This window comes from Salvelinus fontinalis, chromosome 19 (assembly GCF_029448725.1).
Source record: "Salvelinus fontinalis isolate EN_2023a chromosome 19, ASM2944872v1, whole genome shotgun sequence".
Lineage (NCBI taxonomy): Eukaryota > Metazoa > Chordata > Actinopteri > Salmoniformes > Salmonidae > Salvelinus > Salvelinus fontinalis.
The window spans coordinates 13,687,502-13,709,714 of NC_074683.1; the positions used below are offsets into that span (position 1 = coordinate 13,687,502).

Consider the following 22,213-nt stretch of genomic DNA (forward strand, 5'->3'; position numbering starts at 1 on the left):
ACATGGACGGTGTAAATGAAAATAAGGAAATTAAGACAGCAGGGGGTCGATTCGCATTGCTAGTTCAGAGTCAAGGGTACAAGTGAGAGGGGGAATGGTATTTTTCAACAGCAAATCTTCAATATTTGAACAAAGTGAGCAATGGCTTTTTCCCCCTCTTTTTTTTACACTTGTTGGTTCTGGCAAAATGCCAACGTTCCAAGTTCTCGCTAACTCCTTTGAGCAGTTTATGACATGCCTATCAGTTAAGAGAGATTAAGTTGACTTCTTACTGGCATTATTGAGGCTGTGTAAGATCACAGTGGGTGCTCCGGGACCTGTGAGAAAAAAATAAAGGATTAAAAGATTTGAAATCGGTATCCTCAAATCCTTTGAATGGCTGAAGATTTACAATTTGGTATGACTTGAGTCACAAAATACCAGTTTCCCCAAGCAATACACGTTCGAGGAGTAAGACATACAAATGCATCCTATTTGTACATAAAGAGTTACAAAAATAGCATGTCTCAAGCAGGGTAGCATAGTCACAAATACAATACAGCAGCCTTTCCAATCCCCTAGCTGCTGTCACAACCACTGTAACCAATTTTACCTCCACTTCTTTACCAATTACAGTCAGTAGTTAAAGGTAATTCAAACTGCCTCTAATAACCCAGGCCTTTCAGATTAAGTCAATTATATTCAGCGCCCATTGGAAGACACCCAATCTGAGGTTAATAAGATCAAGCGGATACCTCGGGTGATACCCCGACCCTCTACAAATCACTGTTCACTCAGGCTAGCCCTTCCGTTTGAATAATACTAGCTGAGGTAATGGTGATTTAACAGCCACACACTATTAACAGGAATGGTAAACATATGAGGCTTTTAAAGCCCAACACGTTGTAACGTTCGTTGTTTGAAGGAGACCAAGGCGCAGTGTAATTTGTGGTCATCATATTTATTTACATGAGAACCAGCAACAAAATAACAAAGTGAAACCAAAACGAACGTATCGTTCCATAGGCTACAAGAGCTGTACAAAAACAAGATCCCACAACATAGGTGGGAAAAAAGGCTACCTAAGTATGATTCCCAATCAGAGACAACGATAGACAGCTGCCTCTGATTGGGAACCACACTCGACCAAACACAAAGAAATACAAAACATAGAATGCCCACCCCACATCACACCCTGACCTCACCAAATAGAGAAATAAAACGTCTCTCTAAGGTCAGGGCATGACACACGGATCAATGAAGAAGAAGCAAAGTTTCATTTTCACCCCTAAAGCAAGTTTTATCATGTCTTACGTGGTTGTTGTTTTTCTTAGAAAATATAATAAGAGAGAATTCACAACAATTCACCATTAAAACATTCGAGGAGCAATGGCTCTCAAGGAAATTGCAAACTCAGCAAAGGAAAAGGGCTGCTGTTATGGCACTTGTACCTGCTCGACAATGGTAATGATATCCGTTGCGTTTAATGGAGGGAATTAACTAGCTTTAATATGCTTGTTGAGGAGAGTGGTCATGACAAACTGCTTGGTTTTTACTGAATTTAGCCTTATCCTCAGATGACGTGCTAACTGCATTGTGTTTATAGCTCAAAAACAGGATGGTACATTTTGCCCATTAACTCATGGTGCACAAGACAAACGCACCCAAGCATACAGTACAAATACATGTGGTTAAAACAAACCTAAACAATAAACAACCGCAGTGGCAATAAACTCTTTTAAATGTGCTGTGTGTGCATGGCACGATAACAGCACGTTAAGCAATTATACACAATAGAGCGGCTCATTTTATTTGGAATTGTTTGATAGTGTCTCTACACTAAATGTTCAATGATGATAGATTGCCAAAGGCAAACTCCTGACATCTGTCAAATGGATTGTGACTCACAGGGCCAATGACACATAATAGTAGACTAAATTGGAACTAGACACTGAGTTAACAAAACATTGCTCTTTCCATGACACAGACTGACCAGGTGAATCCAGGTGAAAGCTACTCTATGATCCCTTATTGATGCTACTTGTTAAATCCACTTCAATAAGTGTAAATGAAGAGGAGGAGAAATATCGACGGATTTTTAAGCCTTGAGACAATTGATACATAGATTGTGTATGTGTGCCATTCAGAGGGTGAATGGGCAAGACAAAATATTTAAGTGCCTTTTAAAGGGGTGTGGTAGTAGGTGCCAGCTGTACCGGCCGGGGTGTGTCAAGAGCTGCAAAGCTGCTGGGTTTTTCACACTCAACAGTTTCCTGTGTATCAAGAATGGTCCACTACCCAAACTACGTCCAGCCAATTTCACACAACTGTGGGAAGCATTAGACTCAACATGGGCCAGGACCCCTGTGGAACTCCTTCGACACCTTGTAGAGTGAATGAATTGGGTGCAACTCAATATTAGGAAGGTGTTCCTGGAGTTAATTTTCATATTATTTCATATTAGACACTTCATCACAACAAGATCATTTAATCTACACGCAAAAATAAGATAATTCCCAGCGCACATTGCAAGAACTCCCCCCCGGCAATGACGTGTCTCTGGCCTTTTAAAGGAAAGGTTCACCCATTTTGTAATGTTCTATTGTTGATGTGCATCCCTGAGTGATGTTCTATTGATTTCCCGTGTCATTCCATGTTTTCATGTGTATGTGAGTTATTGGAGTTCAAGCAGGCAGAAATCAGGCAGGGATGACGTAGCACTGTGATAAAGTCCCTCTCACTACACTGGAAGTTAATAGGAATAGGATTTTAGATCGCGGAAACGTCTATCATAAATGTCAAAATTCAATACTGGCCGATGTCATAGGTCGGGAGGATGTTCTCTCGAATCGGTCTAGCACATTTTTCCTATTTGTCTGCCTCTTTAGTCCAGGGTGCAATAGGAGTCCAATGGATGACGCATAACGCCCGACCCAGCAGACTGTCAACCAACCGTGTTCACGTTGTCATGCTGCGTCACGTGGTTGCTAAGATAATTGTCATGCAATCCCTTCTCAAAGTCAGTGTATATGTCGAGAAACGTGCCTATTTTCCTCAAAAGTACGTAATGACACGATTCCAAAGCTACAGTGGCTTGCGAAAGTATTCACCCCCTTGGTATTTTTCCTATTTTGTTGCCATACAACCTGGAATTCAAATGGATTTTGGGGGGGGGGGGGGGTTGTATCATTTGATTTACATAACATGCCTACCACTTTGAAGATGCAAAATATTGGCAACCAAGAAATAAGACAAAAAAACAGGAAACTTGAGCGTACATAACTATTCACCCCCCCCCCCCCCCCCACACACCTTTTGCAGCAATTACAGCTGCAAGTCTCTTGGGGTATGTCACTATAAGCTTGGCACATCTAGCCACTTGGATTTTTGCCCATTCTTCAAGGCAAAACTGCTCCAGCTCCTTCAAGTTGGATGGGTTCCGCTGATGTACAGCAATATTTAAGTCATACCACATATTCTCAATTGAATTGAGGTCTGGGCTTTGACTAGGGCATTCCAAGACATTTAAATGTTTCCCCTTAAACCACTCGAGTGTTGCTTTAGCAGTATGCTTAGGGTCATTGTCCTGCTGGAAGGTGAACCTCTGTCCCAGTCTCAAATCTCAGGAAGACTGAAACAGGTTTCCCTCAAGAATTTTCCAGTATTTAGCTCTGCCACCACCATGATTCACTGTGGGGATGCTGTTCTCAGGGTGATGGGAGGTGTTCGGGTTTGCGCCAGACATAGCGTTTTCCTTGATGGCCAAAAAGCTCCAATTTAGTCTCATCTGACCAGAGTACCTTCTTCCATATATTTGGGGAGTCTCCCACATGCCTTTTGGCGGACACCAAACGTGTTTGCTTATTCTTTTCTTTAACTAATGACTTTTTTCTGGCCACTCTTCCGTAAAGCCAAGCTCTGTGGAGTGTACGGCTTAAAGTTGTCCTATGGACAGATACTCCAATCTCCGCTGTGGAGCTTTGCAGGTTATCTTTGGTCTCTTTGTTGCCTCTCTGATTAATGCCCTCCTTGCCTGGTCCGTGAGTTTTGGTGGGCGGCCCTCTCTTGGCAGGTTTGTTGTGGTGCCATACTCTTTTCATTTTTTAATAATGGATTTAATGGTGCTTCGTAGGATGTTCAAAGTTTCTGATATTTTTTTATAACCCAACACTGATCTGTACTTCTCCACAACTTTGTCCCTGACCTGTTTGGAGAGCTCCTTGGTCTTCATGGTGCTGCTTGCTTGGTGGTGCTCCTTGCTTAGCGGTATTGCAGAACAGGTGTATATATACTGTGATCATGTGACACTTAAATAAAGTCCACCTGTGTGCAATCTAACTAAATATGTGACTTCTGAAAAGTAATTTGTTGCACCAGATCTTATTTAGGGGCTTCATAGCAAAGGGGGTGAATACATATGCATGCATCACTTTTCTGTTTTACATTTTTTTGAATTTTTTTAAACAAGTAATTTTTTAAATTTCACTTCACCAAATTGGACTATTTTGTGTATGTACATTACATGAAATCCAAATAAAATCTACTTAAATTACAGGTTGTAATGCAACAAAATAGGAAAAACGCCAAGGAGGATGAATACTTTTGCAAGGCACTGTATATGATATTGCAGATATGAAGTAAATTATTCCATTCCACTGACACCTGCCTACTATATCTGACTGACCACATAAGGAAGTAGACGGGTGGAAAATTTGTGTTATGGTTATGTTAGATCTCCAAAAGGGGTTTGATACAGTGGATCATGAGATTCTGTTATTCAAACTAAGAGCCATGGGCTTCAACAACTTAGCAGTAAAATAGGTCAGCTCTTACCTGCAAGGAAGAAAACAGACGGTGGTTGTGGATGGGACCCTGTCTAAACCCAAAATCTTGAACTGCGGGGTACCCCAAGGGAGTGTGCTGGGTCCACTTTTATTTCTGTTGTATATAAATGATCTGAAATCTGCCTGTACATGTGACCTTTTCTGCACTGTTGGTTTCCCACAAAGACAAAAATGTGGTTGAGAAAGCCCTCAGTGCTGAACTTCTGAATGTCATTAAATGGCTATTCCGACAAAAAGCTGTCAGTCCATCTTGTTCGGGTCCAAAGTGAAACTGAGGAAATCACCAGATTTTAAGGTGGTAGTAGGTGACATAGTAGTCGCACAAAAAGACTCTGTTAAGTATCTTGGATGTGTGCTAGATCTGACAGGGGAGAGCATGGCAGAAAATGTTATCGCCAAACTGATCCATAAATTAGCTTCTTGGCTAGAACCTGCAAAATTCTGGATAAGAACGGAATGGGGACATTGGCAGGGGCTCTTGTTCAGTGCCACTTCAACTATGCATGCTCTTCCTGGTACAATAGTGCCCCCAAGATATAAAAAAATTAAATGCAGACATCTCAGAACAAATTAGTCAGGATTATTCTTAAACTTCCAGCACTTATACATCTTGACTACTCCCACTTTGAAAATTGTTCCTTGTACATAAGATTGTCCACTGTATGGTCCCCAGGTACTTATGTAACTACTTTAACTTAGTAAGGGATAACCATAACTATTCAACTAGAAGGAGTCAAACTGACGTTGTTCCTTTAAGATTTAAAAGTGGTACAGGGAAAGAAACATTTTTATACTCAGCTGCCATTCTTTGGAATAATCTTCCAAAGAATTTCAAACGTATAACCTCCATAGGTAGTTTCAAGTTCTCACTGAAAAAAAATTGCTAAATAGTAGCATGTCTTTAAAGTGAGTGGTAAGATTAAAGTAGGTGGCGGAGAGGAAAATGCTCGGGATAATCCCTAATATATACACATATATATATATATATATATATATCTTATATATATATTAGGGATTGATTGTTCATTATTAAGGGTATGTGAGGCTGTCATTGTGTCTGTCATTGTCTGTTGTCATTACAATTGCCGCCTAACCTTGTTGTATTCCCACTTGCATCTTCAAAAGGACAACATTGGAAATAAGCTGTTAAGCTTAATTGTGTTATCCTTGATGATTTTATTAAAATTGTATGTGGAGGCGTCACCAGCTGGAGCGCCCTTATGTATGGATTTTACAAATTGCCAAATAAATTAAACCAATCAATCAATATAATATACACTACCGTTCAAAAGTTTGTGGTCACTTAGAAATATCCTTGTTATCCATAAACACATACATGAAATGAGTTGCTAAATGGATAGGAAATATAGTCAAGACGTTGACAAGGTTATAAATAATTAGATTTCACCCCATGCTTCCTGAAGCACATCCCAAAAATTGGATTGGCTTGATGGACACTTCTTGCGTACCATACGGCCAAGCTGCTCCCACAACAGCTCAATAGGGTTGAGATTCGGTGACTGTGCTGGCCACTCCATTATAGACAGAATACCAGCTGACTGCTTCTTCCCTAAATAGCTCTTGCATAGTTTGGAGCTGTGCTTTGGGTCATTGTCCTGTTGTAGGAGGAAATTAGCTCCAATTAAGCACCGTCCACAGGGTATGGCATGGCGTTGCAAAATGGAGTGATAGCCGTCCTTCTTCAAGATCCATTTTACTCTGTACAAAACTCCCACTTTACCACCTCCAAAGCACCCCCAGACCATCACATTGCCTCCACCATGCTTGACAGATGGCGTCAAGCACTCCTCCAGCATCTTTTCATTTTTCTGCGTCTCACGAATGTTCTTCTTTGTGATCTGAACACCTCAAACTTAGATTTGTCTGTCCAGTGTCTGTATTATTTTTCCCATCTTAATCTTTTCTTTTTATTGGCCAGTCTGAGATATGGCTTTTTCTTTGCAACCATGCCTAGAAGGCCAGCATCCTGGAGTCGCCTCTTCACTGCTGACTTTGAGACTGGTGTTTTGCGGGTACTATTTAATGAAGCTGCCAGTTGAGGACTTGTGAGGTGTCTGTTTCTCAAACTAGACACTCTAATGTACTTGTCCTCTTGCTAGTTGGTCACCGGGTCCTGCCGCTCCTCTTTCTATTCTGGTTAGAGCCAGTTTGTTCTGTGAAGGGAGTAGTACACAGCGTTGTACGAGATCTTCAGTTTCTTGGTAATTTCTCGCATGGAATAGCCTTCATTTCTTAGAACAAGAACAGACTGAAGAGTTTCAGAATAAAGTTAATTGTTTCTGGCCATTTGGAGCCTGTAATCAAACCCACAAATGCTGATGCTCCAGGTACTCAACTAATCTAAAGAAGGCCAGTTTTATTGCTTCTTTAATCAGAACAATAGTTTTCAGCTGTGCTAACATAATTGCAAAAGGGTTTTCTAATGATATATTAGCCTTTTAAAATGATAAACTTGGATTAGCTAACACAACGTGCCATTGGAACACAGGAGTCATGGTATGCTGATAATGGGCCTCTGTACGCCTATGTAGATATTCCATAAAAATCTGATGTTTCCAGCTGCAATAGTCATTTACAACATTAATAATGGCTACACTGTATTTCGGATCAATTTGATGTTATTTTAATGGACCAAAAAGGACATTTCCAGGTGACCCCAAACTTTTGAACGGTAGTGTATATCCCTGGTATAAAATCACATTCTGTTTGTGTCTCTAACGTATCTCTTCAGTGTATGTTTAGAAGCCGGTTATGTTCACTTTTAGCATTACTATCCTACTATCACATTGGTGTTAGCATATGATATACCTTACAGGGAAACACTGAGCAGTTAGAGGAAACGCTGTACTTTTGCTGGATCTTATAATGAATCTTATATGTACTGTGTCTCTGATCCTGAATTTACGTCTAAGCGGATGATGCATTGGTTGGGTTTAACTAATGACCTAGCTGGCATAACTTCACCGTTTCAAATAATTAATGGTTGGTTGATGTTGGTCCCTAATGTCTTGAAATTACCTCTCAAAGAAAGTTGATGCTTTGGTTTCCTAAGCTCTATCAATATTTATCTAGCTTCAACAAAGACAGATGAGGGGTGCTAGCATGTAGATCAATATTAGCCTTCAGAATGATGCACTGCTTGTGTTAGAATTTAGCTTAGCTGACTAACATTTAAAGAGCAAAATGACATGTTTGCATTAGCCTGTTAGTGCTGTCTTGGCGCTATGGAGCACTACTATACAATGGACTGTCTGTGTTAGCATTGAGCTAAGCTGGATAACTTTTACAGTGTATAATGACATGTTTACTTTGCATTGGCCTGCTAGTGCTATCTTGGTGGTAAAGAGTGGAATCCAATGCACTGAGTTAGCATTTAGCTAACTCAGCATTTAGCTCGGCTAGCTTACCTTTACAGTGGAGGATGATATGCTTATCATTGGGGCTTATCTCGGCATTAAAGAACAGACAGTGCGCCTTATTTAGCTCACACGTCAGACAGTGTCGAGGGAACAACCCGACAGTCTTCACACTGAAAGGAAGGGGAAGACGGAAGATTAGGCGGCCGTTTTAACATCCACTGCAAACCCCAAAGAACAGGCCTATAGAGTACCTAGCACCTGTGGTGTTTGCAGTTGGCATATGATATTTACACTCTACATAAATGAGGAGACAAGCAATGTTGAGGTTGGGAGCTTCACGTCATTGGTTCACCTGAAAGCATTTTAAATGTAATTAAGCCGATTCTCCCTTACCAAAAGAGCAGCTGAATTTGGAAAAGGTTTGTTGAAAAATGTAATTATCATAACCTAATGTGCCTTTGCAACCTCCATACGCTTTATGAAACAAGTATCACCCAGTGTACACGATCTTACATCAGAGTGTCTCTATATTTCTGTAAGCACAAAACCTCAGATGTGTGCTGTTGTTGTGACATGTTCTTCGCGAAAAGAAAAATTACAGAATATGAGAGGGACTGTAAATCAAAGGGGAGCTGTCAAAAGCAAGATTCAGGACAGGTTGCTAAATGAGTCACCTGAAAAGCTGTCTTCTTCGCGGTGAGCCTTCAGTGCTGAGAAAATATCTGTATAGAAGAAACAAATAAGGTAATTGAGTCTCAAAGAAACCCAGTGGCCTTTGCTAACAAGGTTATGCCATAAATACACTCTCAAGCTCAGCTTTGAAAAATAAAACCTGATACTTTCAAATAAGCAGCATTTGTCTGTGTACTTCATATGCAAATGACACTCAGTCTTGAGGCAATACGCATGAGGTTTATGAGTGTCAAGTTGAGAAGAGAAAAATCTGCCTATCAAGCTACAATAACAGGTACCATACAGTTTCACACTCAAGGTTCTATGTTTTACGATGCAAAATGCAATGTCCATTCTTAAACCTCCTTTTCCCACCATGCACTATGGCGTGCTGTCTATGATTTGCAGTTACATTGGTCTGAGATTTTCATTCGGAATGTACCTGACACCACAACTCTTACAAGAGTAATGACACAAAGCCACTCATAACATACAATCAAGTTCACTGTGATAACAATGATGTTTTCTGTTTGTGCTGTCGTTAACTCCTCTACAGCATTCATTCATCATTCCATACATGCACATAATGTGATCTGTCGAACCAGACTAGCTGCTGCATATGTATGAGATACCTTTGTGTCAAGAACTGATGAGGAATGTGTTGAATTATGATTCATGTCATTGTATAGTCAATGCAGGCATTATTACATTTGGGACTCATATCAACATGGCTGCAGATGCTCAACTGTCTATCACCTATCCATATAAGAGTCATATACAGTGAGGTCCAAAAATACTTTGACAGTGACACATTGGTCACACTTTATTTGGATAGTCCATCTGTAGATACTATCTTTTGATAAGCAACTACTTGCCAGATATACTGTTAGGTTTAGAATAAGGGTTAGGTTAAGGGTTAGGATAAGGGTTAAGGTTAGGACTAAGGTTAGGATTATTAGATAGTTGAAATGTTACTGAGTCTGTAGATGGTCTGTAGTGCATCGACAGATGGACGATCCAAGAGTGTTACCAATAAATGCTGTGTTGTTTCGTCTCTGTACTCCAGCACTTCGGATTTGAAATTATACAATGAATATGAGGTTTCATTAGTCCACTGACGATACATTCCCAACATGTTTTGCATGTCACCAGGCAAGTTTTCAAGATATTGGACTTTCAAGAAGCAAAGTGTTCCCTGCAAAATCATCATGAAGATTTAAAAAGTTGGAGGCATAAATGTCATACCCCCCAAAAAATGCAAAGCTTCCCTTTTATTGTTAATGGTGAGAGGTTAGCATTTCTTGGGGGTATGATCTTTGTGCCGCTATACCTTTCTCACTCATTATTATTCACGTTTCATTCAGGATTATCCGTAATCATGGTAGCACCCACATTAATGTGCAAGTATTCAAAACAGTGGAGGTCAGTGCCGTTTATGACAAGGGAGGACATTTTTTTTTTCATGAGCACGGCCTTATTTCTATTACAGCATGTTGGATGACTGTCATTCATATTCCATTCACCCAGTTCAATGTAACATCGATAGGTTTAGGCTACTCAAATTGTCCATATACCCATCATGAGGTTGCTCCAACCTAGACTATGAAGGAAAGTTTACAACGTGTAATCATTTCATGTTAGGAATATGGGCCCAAAAATACCATACTTTTGACTACCTTAAAACACATAAGTTAAATGTGCCCAAATACTTTTGGTTCCCTTAAATGGGACTGTGTACAAAGAGTTCTGTAATTTCTAAAGAGTTTGCCTCAAATTAAAGCTGACAGTCTGCACTTTAATCATAGTCACTGCATCATTTCAAATCCAAAGTGCTGGAGTACAGAGCCAAAACAGAAATAAAAGTGTCACTGTCCAAATACTTTTGTACCTCACTGTACGTACTAAATACCTGAATCCTCATTATTGATTTATTATGCACAGTTCAGAAGAGACACTCACATGTTGTCGTTGCTCTCATCATAGGCCAGGATCTTAGTTACTTCCCAGTTTCCTGATGTTAGATGGCGGACCTCGTTTTGATCTGCTCTGAACTGGAGCAAGGAAGGAGACGAGAAACAGGAAATAAGCTATTATGAGAGTGATCTACAATATCTATTTAAAAAAAGCCTTCCTGTTTTCAGAGTCATCACATCATCCTCATCAAGATCATCATCATCATCGTACATCCTAAGTACTGGTCACTAACAAGGATTGCAATTTGATGTGGTTGAAGCCACTTTCATTGAGTTATCACATAATATATTTGCAAAAAAGTACAATGGCCATTGAGAGATGATGCTCACCACTATGGGCACACAGTAATAACCCTACCCTCACTTGTGCTGTAATCACGGAGATATTACTCTCACCCCGGTGGAAACTATGGTAACAGAACCCTTTGAGTGGTAACCATGGTGACATGAGTGACCCTCATCAGAGATGTAACCATGGTGACGTGACCCTAGTACCTGTGTTGTGAACATGGCGATGTGATGGAACTCTCCGCGCCCGCCTTGCTTGACGGGCACTGTCAGGAAGAATATGCTGCCATCCCTGGAGAACACTGGTTCCTGGTTCTGCCGAAACAAACACAGCAAACATTTTTAGTTTAGAGTGTTATGACGTCATTACATGATCACGGAGATTGTGTAAAATACACTAGTAATATACAGATGTAGGATCTTAATTTAAACCAGTTTACTACAGCAGGAAATTAATCCTGTAAATATGAATTATTATGTGGATTATAATTCATGGTCATTTTTGTAGGGATTGATACATTTTCTGTTAGGGCAAATCAAGTCTGACATTTTTAAGTGAAATTCTAAACTTTAGAAGCCTTTTTAAAACTCAAATACACTAGAAGTTTGCAATTCTCAGCAACAAAAGAGTAATCAAATTAAGATCCTACATCGGTACAAGTGTAATGGCACTTTAGGCCATTTACTACCATGAGTGCACAACAAAAATCTATTGAATAAGATTGAATGGAACTTTGATTTGATAAGTTTGGCCATTACTGACAAAAGTAAAGATTTTTTACCTGCTTTGAAAGCCAGAGCTCTGAGGTCTCCTCATGCCTCTGAAATAGAAAGGCCAAAATGTTTACAGTTAATATTATGTCCCGATTTATAATTGTCCCATATTACATCCCAACCTACTTCAGCAAACCTGAATAGCCGTGGAGCCTGGTTGGAATTAAGCATCCCACAAAGACCAAAGTCCCTCAAAATCACTCAATTCCCTTTCTTACCCAATACTTTAACTCTAAAAGCGCCACCATATTTCAACCCCTAAAAGTACCAAAAGTGTTTTGTTTTTCTTTTCAAAAAAATAAATGAAACACTTTCGGTCAAAATCTAACACCTTTTATTTTATTAATCTTTTGTAACACAAGTAAATTGTTTTTAATTCCCCAAAATAAGAATTTTGATCAATTTCACCCATAGACACTAATTATGAACATTTGTCTGTTATTTATTCAAAGTGCTTTTTTTCTGTAATACTAAGAGGCTGAGAAATTGGCAAATCTGAGATACTGGTAGGACCTAAAGTGTCCACCGATATGGCCGATTTAGACGATATGGTGGCATCAGACTTTTAGCTCTAACTTTGGAATGCTATGGGCGATCAACTCAGTTCCAATTGTATCTGAACGATGAGACTCTCAACTTGGTGTAGAGAAATTGACTGAAAGTTAAATATTTATTTACATATATATATATATTATTTTTATTATAGTGGCTGCTATGCCCCAAATTTGGTATTGATTCCGCCCATTTTCATACTACCACACATCGCTAGAATACAAAAGACAGATTATGTTTCATTCCTTCATTTTAACACAAGCATCTAGATTAATGTAGTTTTTTGTTGTTGGTTACAAGTTGCTTGACCGAGTATAAAAAAAGGTTTAGAAATTATTACATTTTTTGACCCCCTGTTGGTGCTTTTAGGGTTAAAATGCCAAATGGGGAAATCCGGAATCTGTGTTCTTTAATTTAAAACCCATTGGAGACAAGGACAAAAGCCTTGGCAGAGAAATTGAGTCTGCGCCCAGGCGGAGCCGCTTCTTGGCTGGAGCGTCTGTTTGTTTGTGGTCCAGCCGTCTGTGGGGCCTGACCCTGGGACAGTCAAACTGGACTGTGTCCAATAGACTCCCATGTTTTCCCCACAGGGGACCGCAGCTTTGCCCTTTTCCAGACATAGCTTATAATAACACTGCAATCATTGCCATCAAAACAAATAGTGGGAAGAATAAGTCTTTACTTAATGAAAACAGTTTGCTGAGATGATCATTTAATAAAGGCTTCCCAGTTGAAAGTAATAGAATAATGAATATGACTTATAGTGTGTGTTTATCTGATAAATGCCACAAGATAATATTTGTATTCAAAGTGGTGGATAAACAGAACAGAAAAAGTGCACCCCTCCACAAGTGTCCTTTAGCATGCATAGTAAAAAGCACACAAAAAAAGCACAACAGCTGATACAGTACTGTCAGATGAGGCATTCGAGTCAATGATATCTTTCCATTTGGCAGCATAGCAGTAATAAAGTCATTGCATTGTCTGCTCTGTCCTCCCACTGACACAATAACAGAATGACCTCCCCAGGGTGAGTGTGACCTAGTCTCAACATTACCAAGCCCCCCACCCCCTACCCAGCATGCCTCTCACCTTAACACAGGCCCCCGTGGTGGTCTCACATACGGTCAGGATGGACACATTCTGGGCACGGTTCATCCACCTGACCGTCGTCTTGGTTTTACTGATCCAATTGACCATGGCCACATAGTGCTCCCTACGAGAGAGAACAACCACAGTTGTTATTGTCTGAAACATGGACCATTGCCACATAGTGCTCCCTACGAGAGAGAACAACCACAGTTGTTATTGTCTGAAACATGGACCATTGCCACATAGTGCTCCCTACGAGAGAGAACAACCACAGTTGTTATTGTCTGAAACATGGCCCATGGCCACATAGTGCTCCTTACTAGAGAGAACAACCACAGTGATTATTGTCTGAAACATGGACCATTGCCACATAGTGCTCCTTACTAGAGAGAACAACCCCAGTTGTCATTGTCTGAAACATGGACCATTGCCACATAGTGCTCCCTACGAGAGAGAACAACCACAGTTGTTATTGTCTGAAACATGGACCATTGCCACATAGTGCTCCCTACGAGAGAGAACAACCACAGTTGTTATTGTCTGAAACATGGACCATGGCCACATAGTGCTCCCTACGAGAGAGAACAACCACAGTTGTTATTGTCTGAAACATGGACCATGGCCACATAGTGCTCCCTACGAGAGAGAACAACCACAGTGGTTATTGTCTGAAACATGGACCATTGCCACATAGTGCTCCCTACGAGAGAGAACAACCACAGTTGTTATTGTCTGAAACATGGACCATTGCCACATAGTGCTCCCTACGAGAGAGAACAACCACAGTGGTTATTGTCTGAAACATGGACCATTGCCACATAGTGCTCCCTACGAGAGAGAACAACCACAGTTGTTATTGTCTGAAACATGGCCCATGGCCACATAGTGCTCCTTACTAGAGAGAACAACCACAGTGATTATTGTCTGAAACATGGACCATTGCCACATAGTGCTCCTTACTAGAGAGAACAACCCCAGTTGTCATTGTCTGAAACATGGACCATTGTCACATAGTGCTCCCTACGAGAGAGAACAACCACAGTTGTTATTGTCTGAAACATGGACCATTGCCACATAGTGCTCCCTACGAGAGAGAACAACCACAGTTGTTATTGTCTGAAACATGGACCATGGCCACATAGTGCTCCCTACGAGAGAGAACAACCACAGTGATTATTGTCTGAAACATGGACCATTGCCACATAGTGCTCCCTACGAGAGAGAACAACCACAGTTGTTATTGTCTGAAACATGGCCCATGGCCACATAGTGCTCCCTACGAGAGAGAACAACCACAGTGGTTATTGTCTGAAACATGGACCATGGCCACATAGTGCTCCCTACGAGAGAGAACAACCACAGTGATTATTGTCTGAAACATGGACCATGGCCACATAGTGCTCCCTACGAGAGAGAACAACCACAGTGATTATTGTCTGAAACATGGACCATTGCCACATAGTGCTCCTTACTAGAGAGAACAACCACAGTTGTTATTGTCTGAAACATGGACCATTGCCACATAGTGCTCCCTACGAGAGAGAACAACCACAGTGGTTATTGTCTGAAACATGGACCATTGCCACATAGTGCTCCCTACGAGAGAGAACGGACAGAAGTTGTTATTGTCTGAAACATGGACCATGGCCACATAGTGCTCCCTACGAGAGAGAACAACCACAGTGGTTATTGTCTGAAACATGGACCATTGCCACATAGTGCTCCCTACGAGAGAGAACGGACAGAAGTTGTTATTGTCTGAAACATGGACCATGGCCACATAGTGCTCCCTACGAGAGAGAACAACCACAGTTGTTATTGTCTGAAACATGGCCCATTGCCACATAGTGCTCCCTACGAGAGAGAACAACCACAGTTGTTATTGTCTGAAACATGGACCATGGCCACATAGTGCTCCCTACGAGAGAGAACAACCACAGTGGTTATTGTCTGAAACATGGCCCATTGCCACATAGTGCTCCCTACGAGAGAGAACGGACAGAAGTTGTTATTGTCTGAAACATGTACCATGACCACATAGTGCTCCCTACGAGAGAGAACGGACAGAAGTTGTTATTGTCTGAAACATGTACCATGGCCACATAGTGCTCCCTACGAGAGAGAACGGACAGAAGTTGTTATTGTCTGAAACATTCACCATGACCTAGTCCCTCCAAATAGCGGACTTTCCAATATGTGTTTTCATTATTCCATGCAGTAAATCACACCTTAGTTTGAGGTTGTCTGGTGGTGTGAGCTCCTGTGTGTGTGTCGGCCCGTACAGATTCACCACGTATAACTTCACTGTGGGGTTGGGTTGACCAGCCTGAAAACAGAATCAGTCCTTTAGATATTGTATAATTACATTGTAGTTATGTAGAGCAATTTATACTGTATATGTGCTACCAACATAAAAAACGACTTCAAAACATTCTGAAACAATGGACGATGATAATAGTAACACATTAGAATCATTGAACACATGCCCTAACAATGAATAATAGCTATGGCTTTACACAATACAACGCATAATATCAACTCGTTTAATTTAACGGTGATACAAATGTTAATGGTTTTGAAAGAAAATGAGAAAAACAGCACGACTAAAGTTATCACCTCATTTACACGCAGCACTGGACTTAGCCTAACCATGTTTAAACCTGAATAAGAATCACAAAGGTTGGCCTTGAACAATGCATGAAGATATGAACCAAAGCCTGTATAAGCCCCCATAGAGAATGAATAGTCCTCTTATAGGCACTGCTACAGCACAGTATTGTATTGACCTTTTCTAATGCTAATCCTCCCTAATAGAGTAGCAATGCTTTTTCTACATCCAGTGTCATATTCACTGTTGGCACTCAACCCTAAATGCCATATGCCAAGCTCTACTGGTTCTCACCCTCGGTATGGATTCTGCCGCTTCTAGTTTAACCTTGGGCCAAGAACACATGGTCGGATTGGCCTCACACTGGGCAACAGTGCTGTGTTGCAAGAGGCGGACAAAAAGCAGGAAGAGGGATCATTTATGTATCCTCAGTTATCTAATTATCAATGTAGAAACAGAGGACACAGGGTTTGTGTCCCAAATGGTGCCCTATTAATTTCATAGTACATTACTGGTACCATTAGCCCCTGGTCAAAGTAGTGCATTATATAGGGAAAAGGGTGTACATTGGGACGCACCCAGGACTGGGGGAACAACAGACATCTGGTGGGGAGTTTCAGTCTTAATTGCTGCAGGAAAAGGATACTGTTTGGATGGATCTTCCTGTACCTTGAAGTTCAGACATGCTGTGGGTCTTAGAATTATAGTGAATTATCGCGGTAATGGATTTGCTGTTTTAAACTGTAAATAACTCAAAGTACATTTAGACTACCGGTCAAAAGTTTTAGAACACCTACTCATTCAAGGGTTTTTATTTATTTTTTACTATTTTCTACAATGTGAATAATAGTGAAGACATCAACACTATCAAATAACACAAAAGGAATCATGTAGTTACCAAAAAAGTGTTAAACAAATCAAAATATATTTTACATTTGAGATTCTTCAAAGTAGCCACCATTTGCCTTGATGACAGCTTTTCACACTCTTGGAATTCTCTCAACCAGCTTCACCTGGAATGCTTTATCAACAGTCTTGAAGGAGTTCCCACATATGCTGAGTTCCCACATATGCATTTTCTCAACCAGCTTCATGAAGTAGTCACCTGGAATGCATTTTAATTAACAGGTGTGCCTTAGTTAATTTGTGGAATTTCTTTCCTTAATGCGTTTGAGCCAATCAGTTGTGTTGTGCAAGGTGTGTGTGTGTGTGTGTGTGTGTGTGTGTGGGGGGGGGGGGGGGGGGGGGGGTATACAGAAGATAGGCCTATTTGGTAAAATAAGCAAATAGAAACGACAGTCCATCATTGCTTTAAGACATGAAGGTCAGTCAATACGGAACATTTCAATAACTTTTAAAGTTACTTCAAGTGCAGGCCAAAAACCATCAAGCGCTAAGATGAAACTGGCTCTCATGGGGACTGCCACAGGAATGGAAGACCCAGAGTTCATTAGGATAAGTTCATTAGACTTACCAGCCTCAGAAATTGCAGCCTAAATAAATGCTTCACAGAGTTCAAGTAACAGACACATCTCAACATCAACATCCACTACCAATAATAAAAAGAGACTGGCTTGGGCCAAGAAACACAAGCAATGGTCGTTAGATAGGTGGAAATCTGTCCTTTGGTCTGATGAGTACAAATTAGAGATTTTTGGTTCCAGCCGTCATGTCTTTGTGAGACGTGGTGTTGGTGTACGGATGATCTCCGCATGTGTATTTCCCACCGCAAAACATGGAGGAGGAGGTGTCATGGTGTGGGGGTGCTTTGCTGGTGACACTGTCTGTGATTTATTTAGAATTCAAGGCAAACTTAACTAGCATGGCTATCACAGCATTCTGCAGCGATTCGCCATTCCATCTGGTTTGTGCTTAGTGGGACTATCATTTGTTTTTCAACAGGACAATGACCTCATCACACCTCCAGGCTGTGTAAGGGATATTTGACCAAGAAGGAGAGTGATGGAGTGCTGCATCAGATGACCTGGCCTCCATAATCCCCCGATCTCAACCAAATTGAGATGGTTTGGGATTAGTCGGACCACAGAGTGAAGGAAAAGCAGCTATGTGGGAACTCCTTCAAGACTGTTGAAAAAGCATTCCAGGTGAAGCTGGTTGAGAGAATTCCAAGAGTGTGCAAAGCTGTCATCAAGGCAAAGGGTGGCTATTTGAAGTATCTCAAATATAAAACACATTTTTGGTTACTACATGATTCCATATGTGTTATTTCATAGTTTTGATGACTTCACTATCATTCTACAATGTAGAAAATAGTAAAAACGTTTGACCGGTAGTGTATCTAATTGTGATTTCTAAAAGTTCAAGAGGAATGTTAATTTGTCTTACTCCGGAAACCCAGTTTGTGGTTTTGATTGAATGATTAGAGATATATAACATAGCCCATCTGTAAATAGCCCACCCAACTACCTCATCCCCATATTTATTTATTTGTTGCTCCTTTGCACCCAAGTATCTCTATTTGCACATTCATCTTCTGCACATTATCATCTCCATTGTTAATGCGAAATTGTAATTATTTCGCCACTATGGCCTAGTTATTGCCTTCCCTAATCTTACTACATTTGCACACACTGTATATAGATTTTTCTATTGTGTAATTGACTGTATGTTTGTTTATCCCATGTGTAACTCTGTGTTGTTTGTGTCACACTGCTTTGCTCTATCTTGGCCGGGTCGCAGTTATAACTGAGAACTTGTTCTCAACTGGCCAACCTGGTTAAATAAAGGTGAAAAAAATGATTTAAAAAATGTTTTATTTTACTGTAATCCCAGAGTACTCAGAGTTATCTTGGAGTAGTGCCAATTTGTTTCATTCCACCATCCAAAGCTAGATAGGTAGGTGGCAGCAGACAATGTACTTCTACATCATCTCAGGTTAAAGCTATTGCTTACCTTAGGGTAGGGGTATTGCTTTCCTTTGGGGTATGAAGCGCCAGTGAAGCGAGGAAGGGCCATATTGGGCACCAGAGTGTCATTGAGGACCAGGAAGGCTAACCTCTCTCCATCCGGTGACCACCAGTGTGCTATATGTGACTGGAGAATCTCCTCTGTAAAGAGACACACGAATATATAAGAAATACATTGCAGATCTCGAGAAAATTAAAGACAGAAAGTATGCATACCCCTTGACTTGTTACAGCCTGAATTCAAAATGGATTCAATATATTTTTTTTTCTCACCCATCTACACACACAATAATGACAAAGTGAAAACATGTTTTTAGAAATGTTTGCCTTCTGTTTTTAGGTACAGGAATATCTCATTTACATAAGTATTTACACCCTGAGTCAATACTTTGTAGAAGCATCTTTGGCAGCGATTACAGCTGTGAGTCTTTCTGGGTAAGTGTCTAAGAGTGTTCCACACCTGGATTGTGCAACATTTGCCCATTATTCTTTTCAAAACTTCAAGCTCTGTCAAATTGATTGTTGATCATTGCTAGACAACCATTTCCAGGTCTTGCTGTAGATGTTTAAGCAGATTTAAGTCAAAACTTTAGCTCAGCCACTCAGAAACATTCACTGTCTTCTTGGTAAGCGAATCCAGTGTAGATTTGGCCTTGTGTTGTAGGTTATTGTCCCGCTGAAAGGTGAATTCATCTCCCATTGTCTGGTGGAAAGCAGACTGAAACAGGTTATCCTCTAGGAGTTTGCCTCTGCTTAGGTCTATTATGTTTCTTCTTCATCCTGAAAAACTCCCCAGTCCTTAACGATTATCAGCATACCCATAGCATGATGCAGCCACCACTATGTTTGAAAATATGAAGAGTGGTACTAAGTAATGTGTTGGATTTGCCCCAAACATAATAGTTTGTATTCAGGACAAAAACTTAATTGCTTTGCCATATATTTTGCAGTGTTACTTTAGTGCCTTGTTGCAAACAGGATGCATGTTTTGGAATATTTGTATTCTGTACAGGCTTCCTTCTTTTCATTCGGTCAATTATCAAATCAAATGTTATTTTTCACATGCACTGAATACAACAGGTGAAATGCTTACTACAAGCCCTTCACCAACAATGCAGTTCAAGAAATAGAGTCAAGAAAATATTTACTAAATAAACTAAAGTATATTACAAAATAAAAAGTAACACAATCAAATAACGGGGCTATATAACAGGGGGTACTGGTACCGAGTCAATGTGCGGGAGTACAGGTTAGTCGAGGTAATTTGTACATGAAGGTAGGGGTAAAGTGACTATGCATTGATAATACACAGCGAGTAGCAGCAGTGTAGAAACAAAGGGGGGGGGGGGGTCAATGTAAATAGTCCGGGTGGCCATTTGATCAATTGTACAGCAGTTTTATGGCTTGAGGGTAGAAGCTGTTAAGGAGACTTTTAGACCTAGTGGTAGAGAACAGTCTATGACTTGGGTGACCTGTGACACCGCCGAGTATATAGGTCCTGGATGGCAGGAACCTTGGCCCCAGTGATGTACTGGGCCGTATGCGCTACCCTCTGTAGCGCCACCATACTGCCATGTCTCTGACCTCCTCCCTATAGTCTGTCCCATCGTTGTCAGTGATCAGACCTACCACTGTTGTGTCGTCAGCAAAGTTAATGATGGTGTTGGAGTCGTGCTTGGCCACGCAGTCGTGGGTGAACAGTTAGGACAGGAGGGGACTAAGCACGGACCCCTGGGGGGCCCCTGTGATGAGGATCAGCGTGGCAGATGTGCTGGTGCCTACCCTCACCACCTGGGGACGGCCCATCATGAAGTCCAGAATCCAGTTGAAGAGGGAGGTCTTTAGTCCCAGGGTCCTTAGCTTAGTGATGAGCCTTGTGGGCACTATGGTGTTGAACGCTGAGCTGTAGTCAATGAACAGCATGCTCACATAGTAGTAGGTGTTCCTTTTGTGCAGGTGGGAAAGGGCAGTGTGGAGCGATTGAGAATGCGTCATCTGTGGATCTGTTGGGGCGGTTTGCGAATTGGATTGGGCCTGGGGTTTCCGGGATTATGGTGTTGATGTGAGCCATGACAAGCCTTTCAAACACTTCATGGCTACCGACGTGCGAGCTACGGGGCGGTAGTCAATTAGGCAGGTTAACTTCGGTTTCTTGGGCACAGGGACTATGGTGGTCTGCTTGAAACATGTAGGTATTACAGACTCGGTCAGGTAGAGGTTGGTTGCCAGTCGGTCCGCGCATGCTCTGAGTACAGGTCCTGGTAATCCGTCTGGTCCCCCGCCTTGTGAATATTAACCTGTTTAAAGGTCTTGCTCACATCGGCTACTGAGCGAGCATAAAAGCCATTTAGCTCGTCTGGTAGGTTAGTATTGTGGATTAACTACAATGTTGTTGATCCATCCTCAGTTTTCTCCTATCACAGCCATTAAACACGAACTGTTTTAAAGATACCATTGGCCTTAAGGTGAAATCCCTGAGCAGTTTCCTTCCACACAATCCAAAGTGTAATTCATAACTTCACCATGCTCAAAGGGATAGTCAATGTCTGCTTTTTTCTTTACACATCTACCAATAGTTGCCCTTCTTTGCGAGGCATTGGAAACCCTCCCTGGTCTTTGTGGTTTAATCTGTGTTTGACATTCACTGCTCGACTGAGGGACGTTACACATAATTGTATGTGTGTGGTATGATCGGCTATGAAAAGCCAACTGAAAATTATTTATGATTATTATTTGACCGTGCTTGTCACTTATGAACATTTTGAACATCTTGGCATAGTTCTGTTATAATCTCCACCCGGCACAGCCAGAAGAGGACTGGCCACCCATCAGTTTTTAGGCTGGGTTTCTGTACAGCACTTCGAGATATTAGCTGATGTACGAAGGGTTATATAAAATAAACTTGATTGATTGATTGGTACAGTGATATTCAAAAATCAGGTTAAACACTTTAATAGCACACAGTAAGTTCACGCCACATATTGTATTACTTGTTAAGCACATTTTTACTCCTGATTTTTTTTTAGGTTACCCATGGCAAAGGGGTGAATACTTATTGACTCAAGACATTTCAGCTTTCATTTTTAATTAATTTGTAAACATTTTGAAATTTTAAATTCAGACT

General features: G+C 40.9%; 1 protein-coding gene across 5 annotated transcripts in view; it reads right to left on the reverse strand.

Moving 5' to 3' along the window:
- Positions 1-22,213, reverse strand: part of LOC129816403 (inactive dipeptidyl peptidase 10-like) — a 334,081-nt gene that overhangs the window by 16,414 nt on the left and 295,454 nt on the right. For all 5 annotated transcript variants that reach the window (XM_055870847.1, XM_055870848.1, XM_055870850.1 and 2 more), the window contains exons 9-17: positions 19,076-19,230; positions 15,783-15,880; positions 13,555-13,678; positions 11,919-11,957; positions 11,344-11,451; positions 10,835-10,926; positions 8,878-8,925; positions 8,252-8,373; positions 273-317 (exon numbers count right to left, since the gene is read on the reverse strand). In XM_055870847.1, the coding sequence (XP_055726822.1) occupies positions 273-317; positions 8,252-8,373; positions 8,878-8,925; positions 10,835-10,926; positions 11,344-11,451; positions 11,919-11,957; positions 13,555-13,678; positions 15,783-15,880; positions 19,076-19,230 (831 nt within the window). The remainder of the gene's footprint in view (positions 1-272; positions 318-8,251; positions 8,374-8,877; positions 8,926-10,834; positions 10,927-11,343; positions 11,452-11,918; positions 11,958-13,554; positions 13,679-15,782; positions 15,881-19,075; positions 19,231-22,213) is intronic.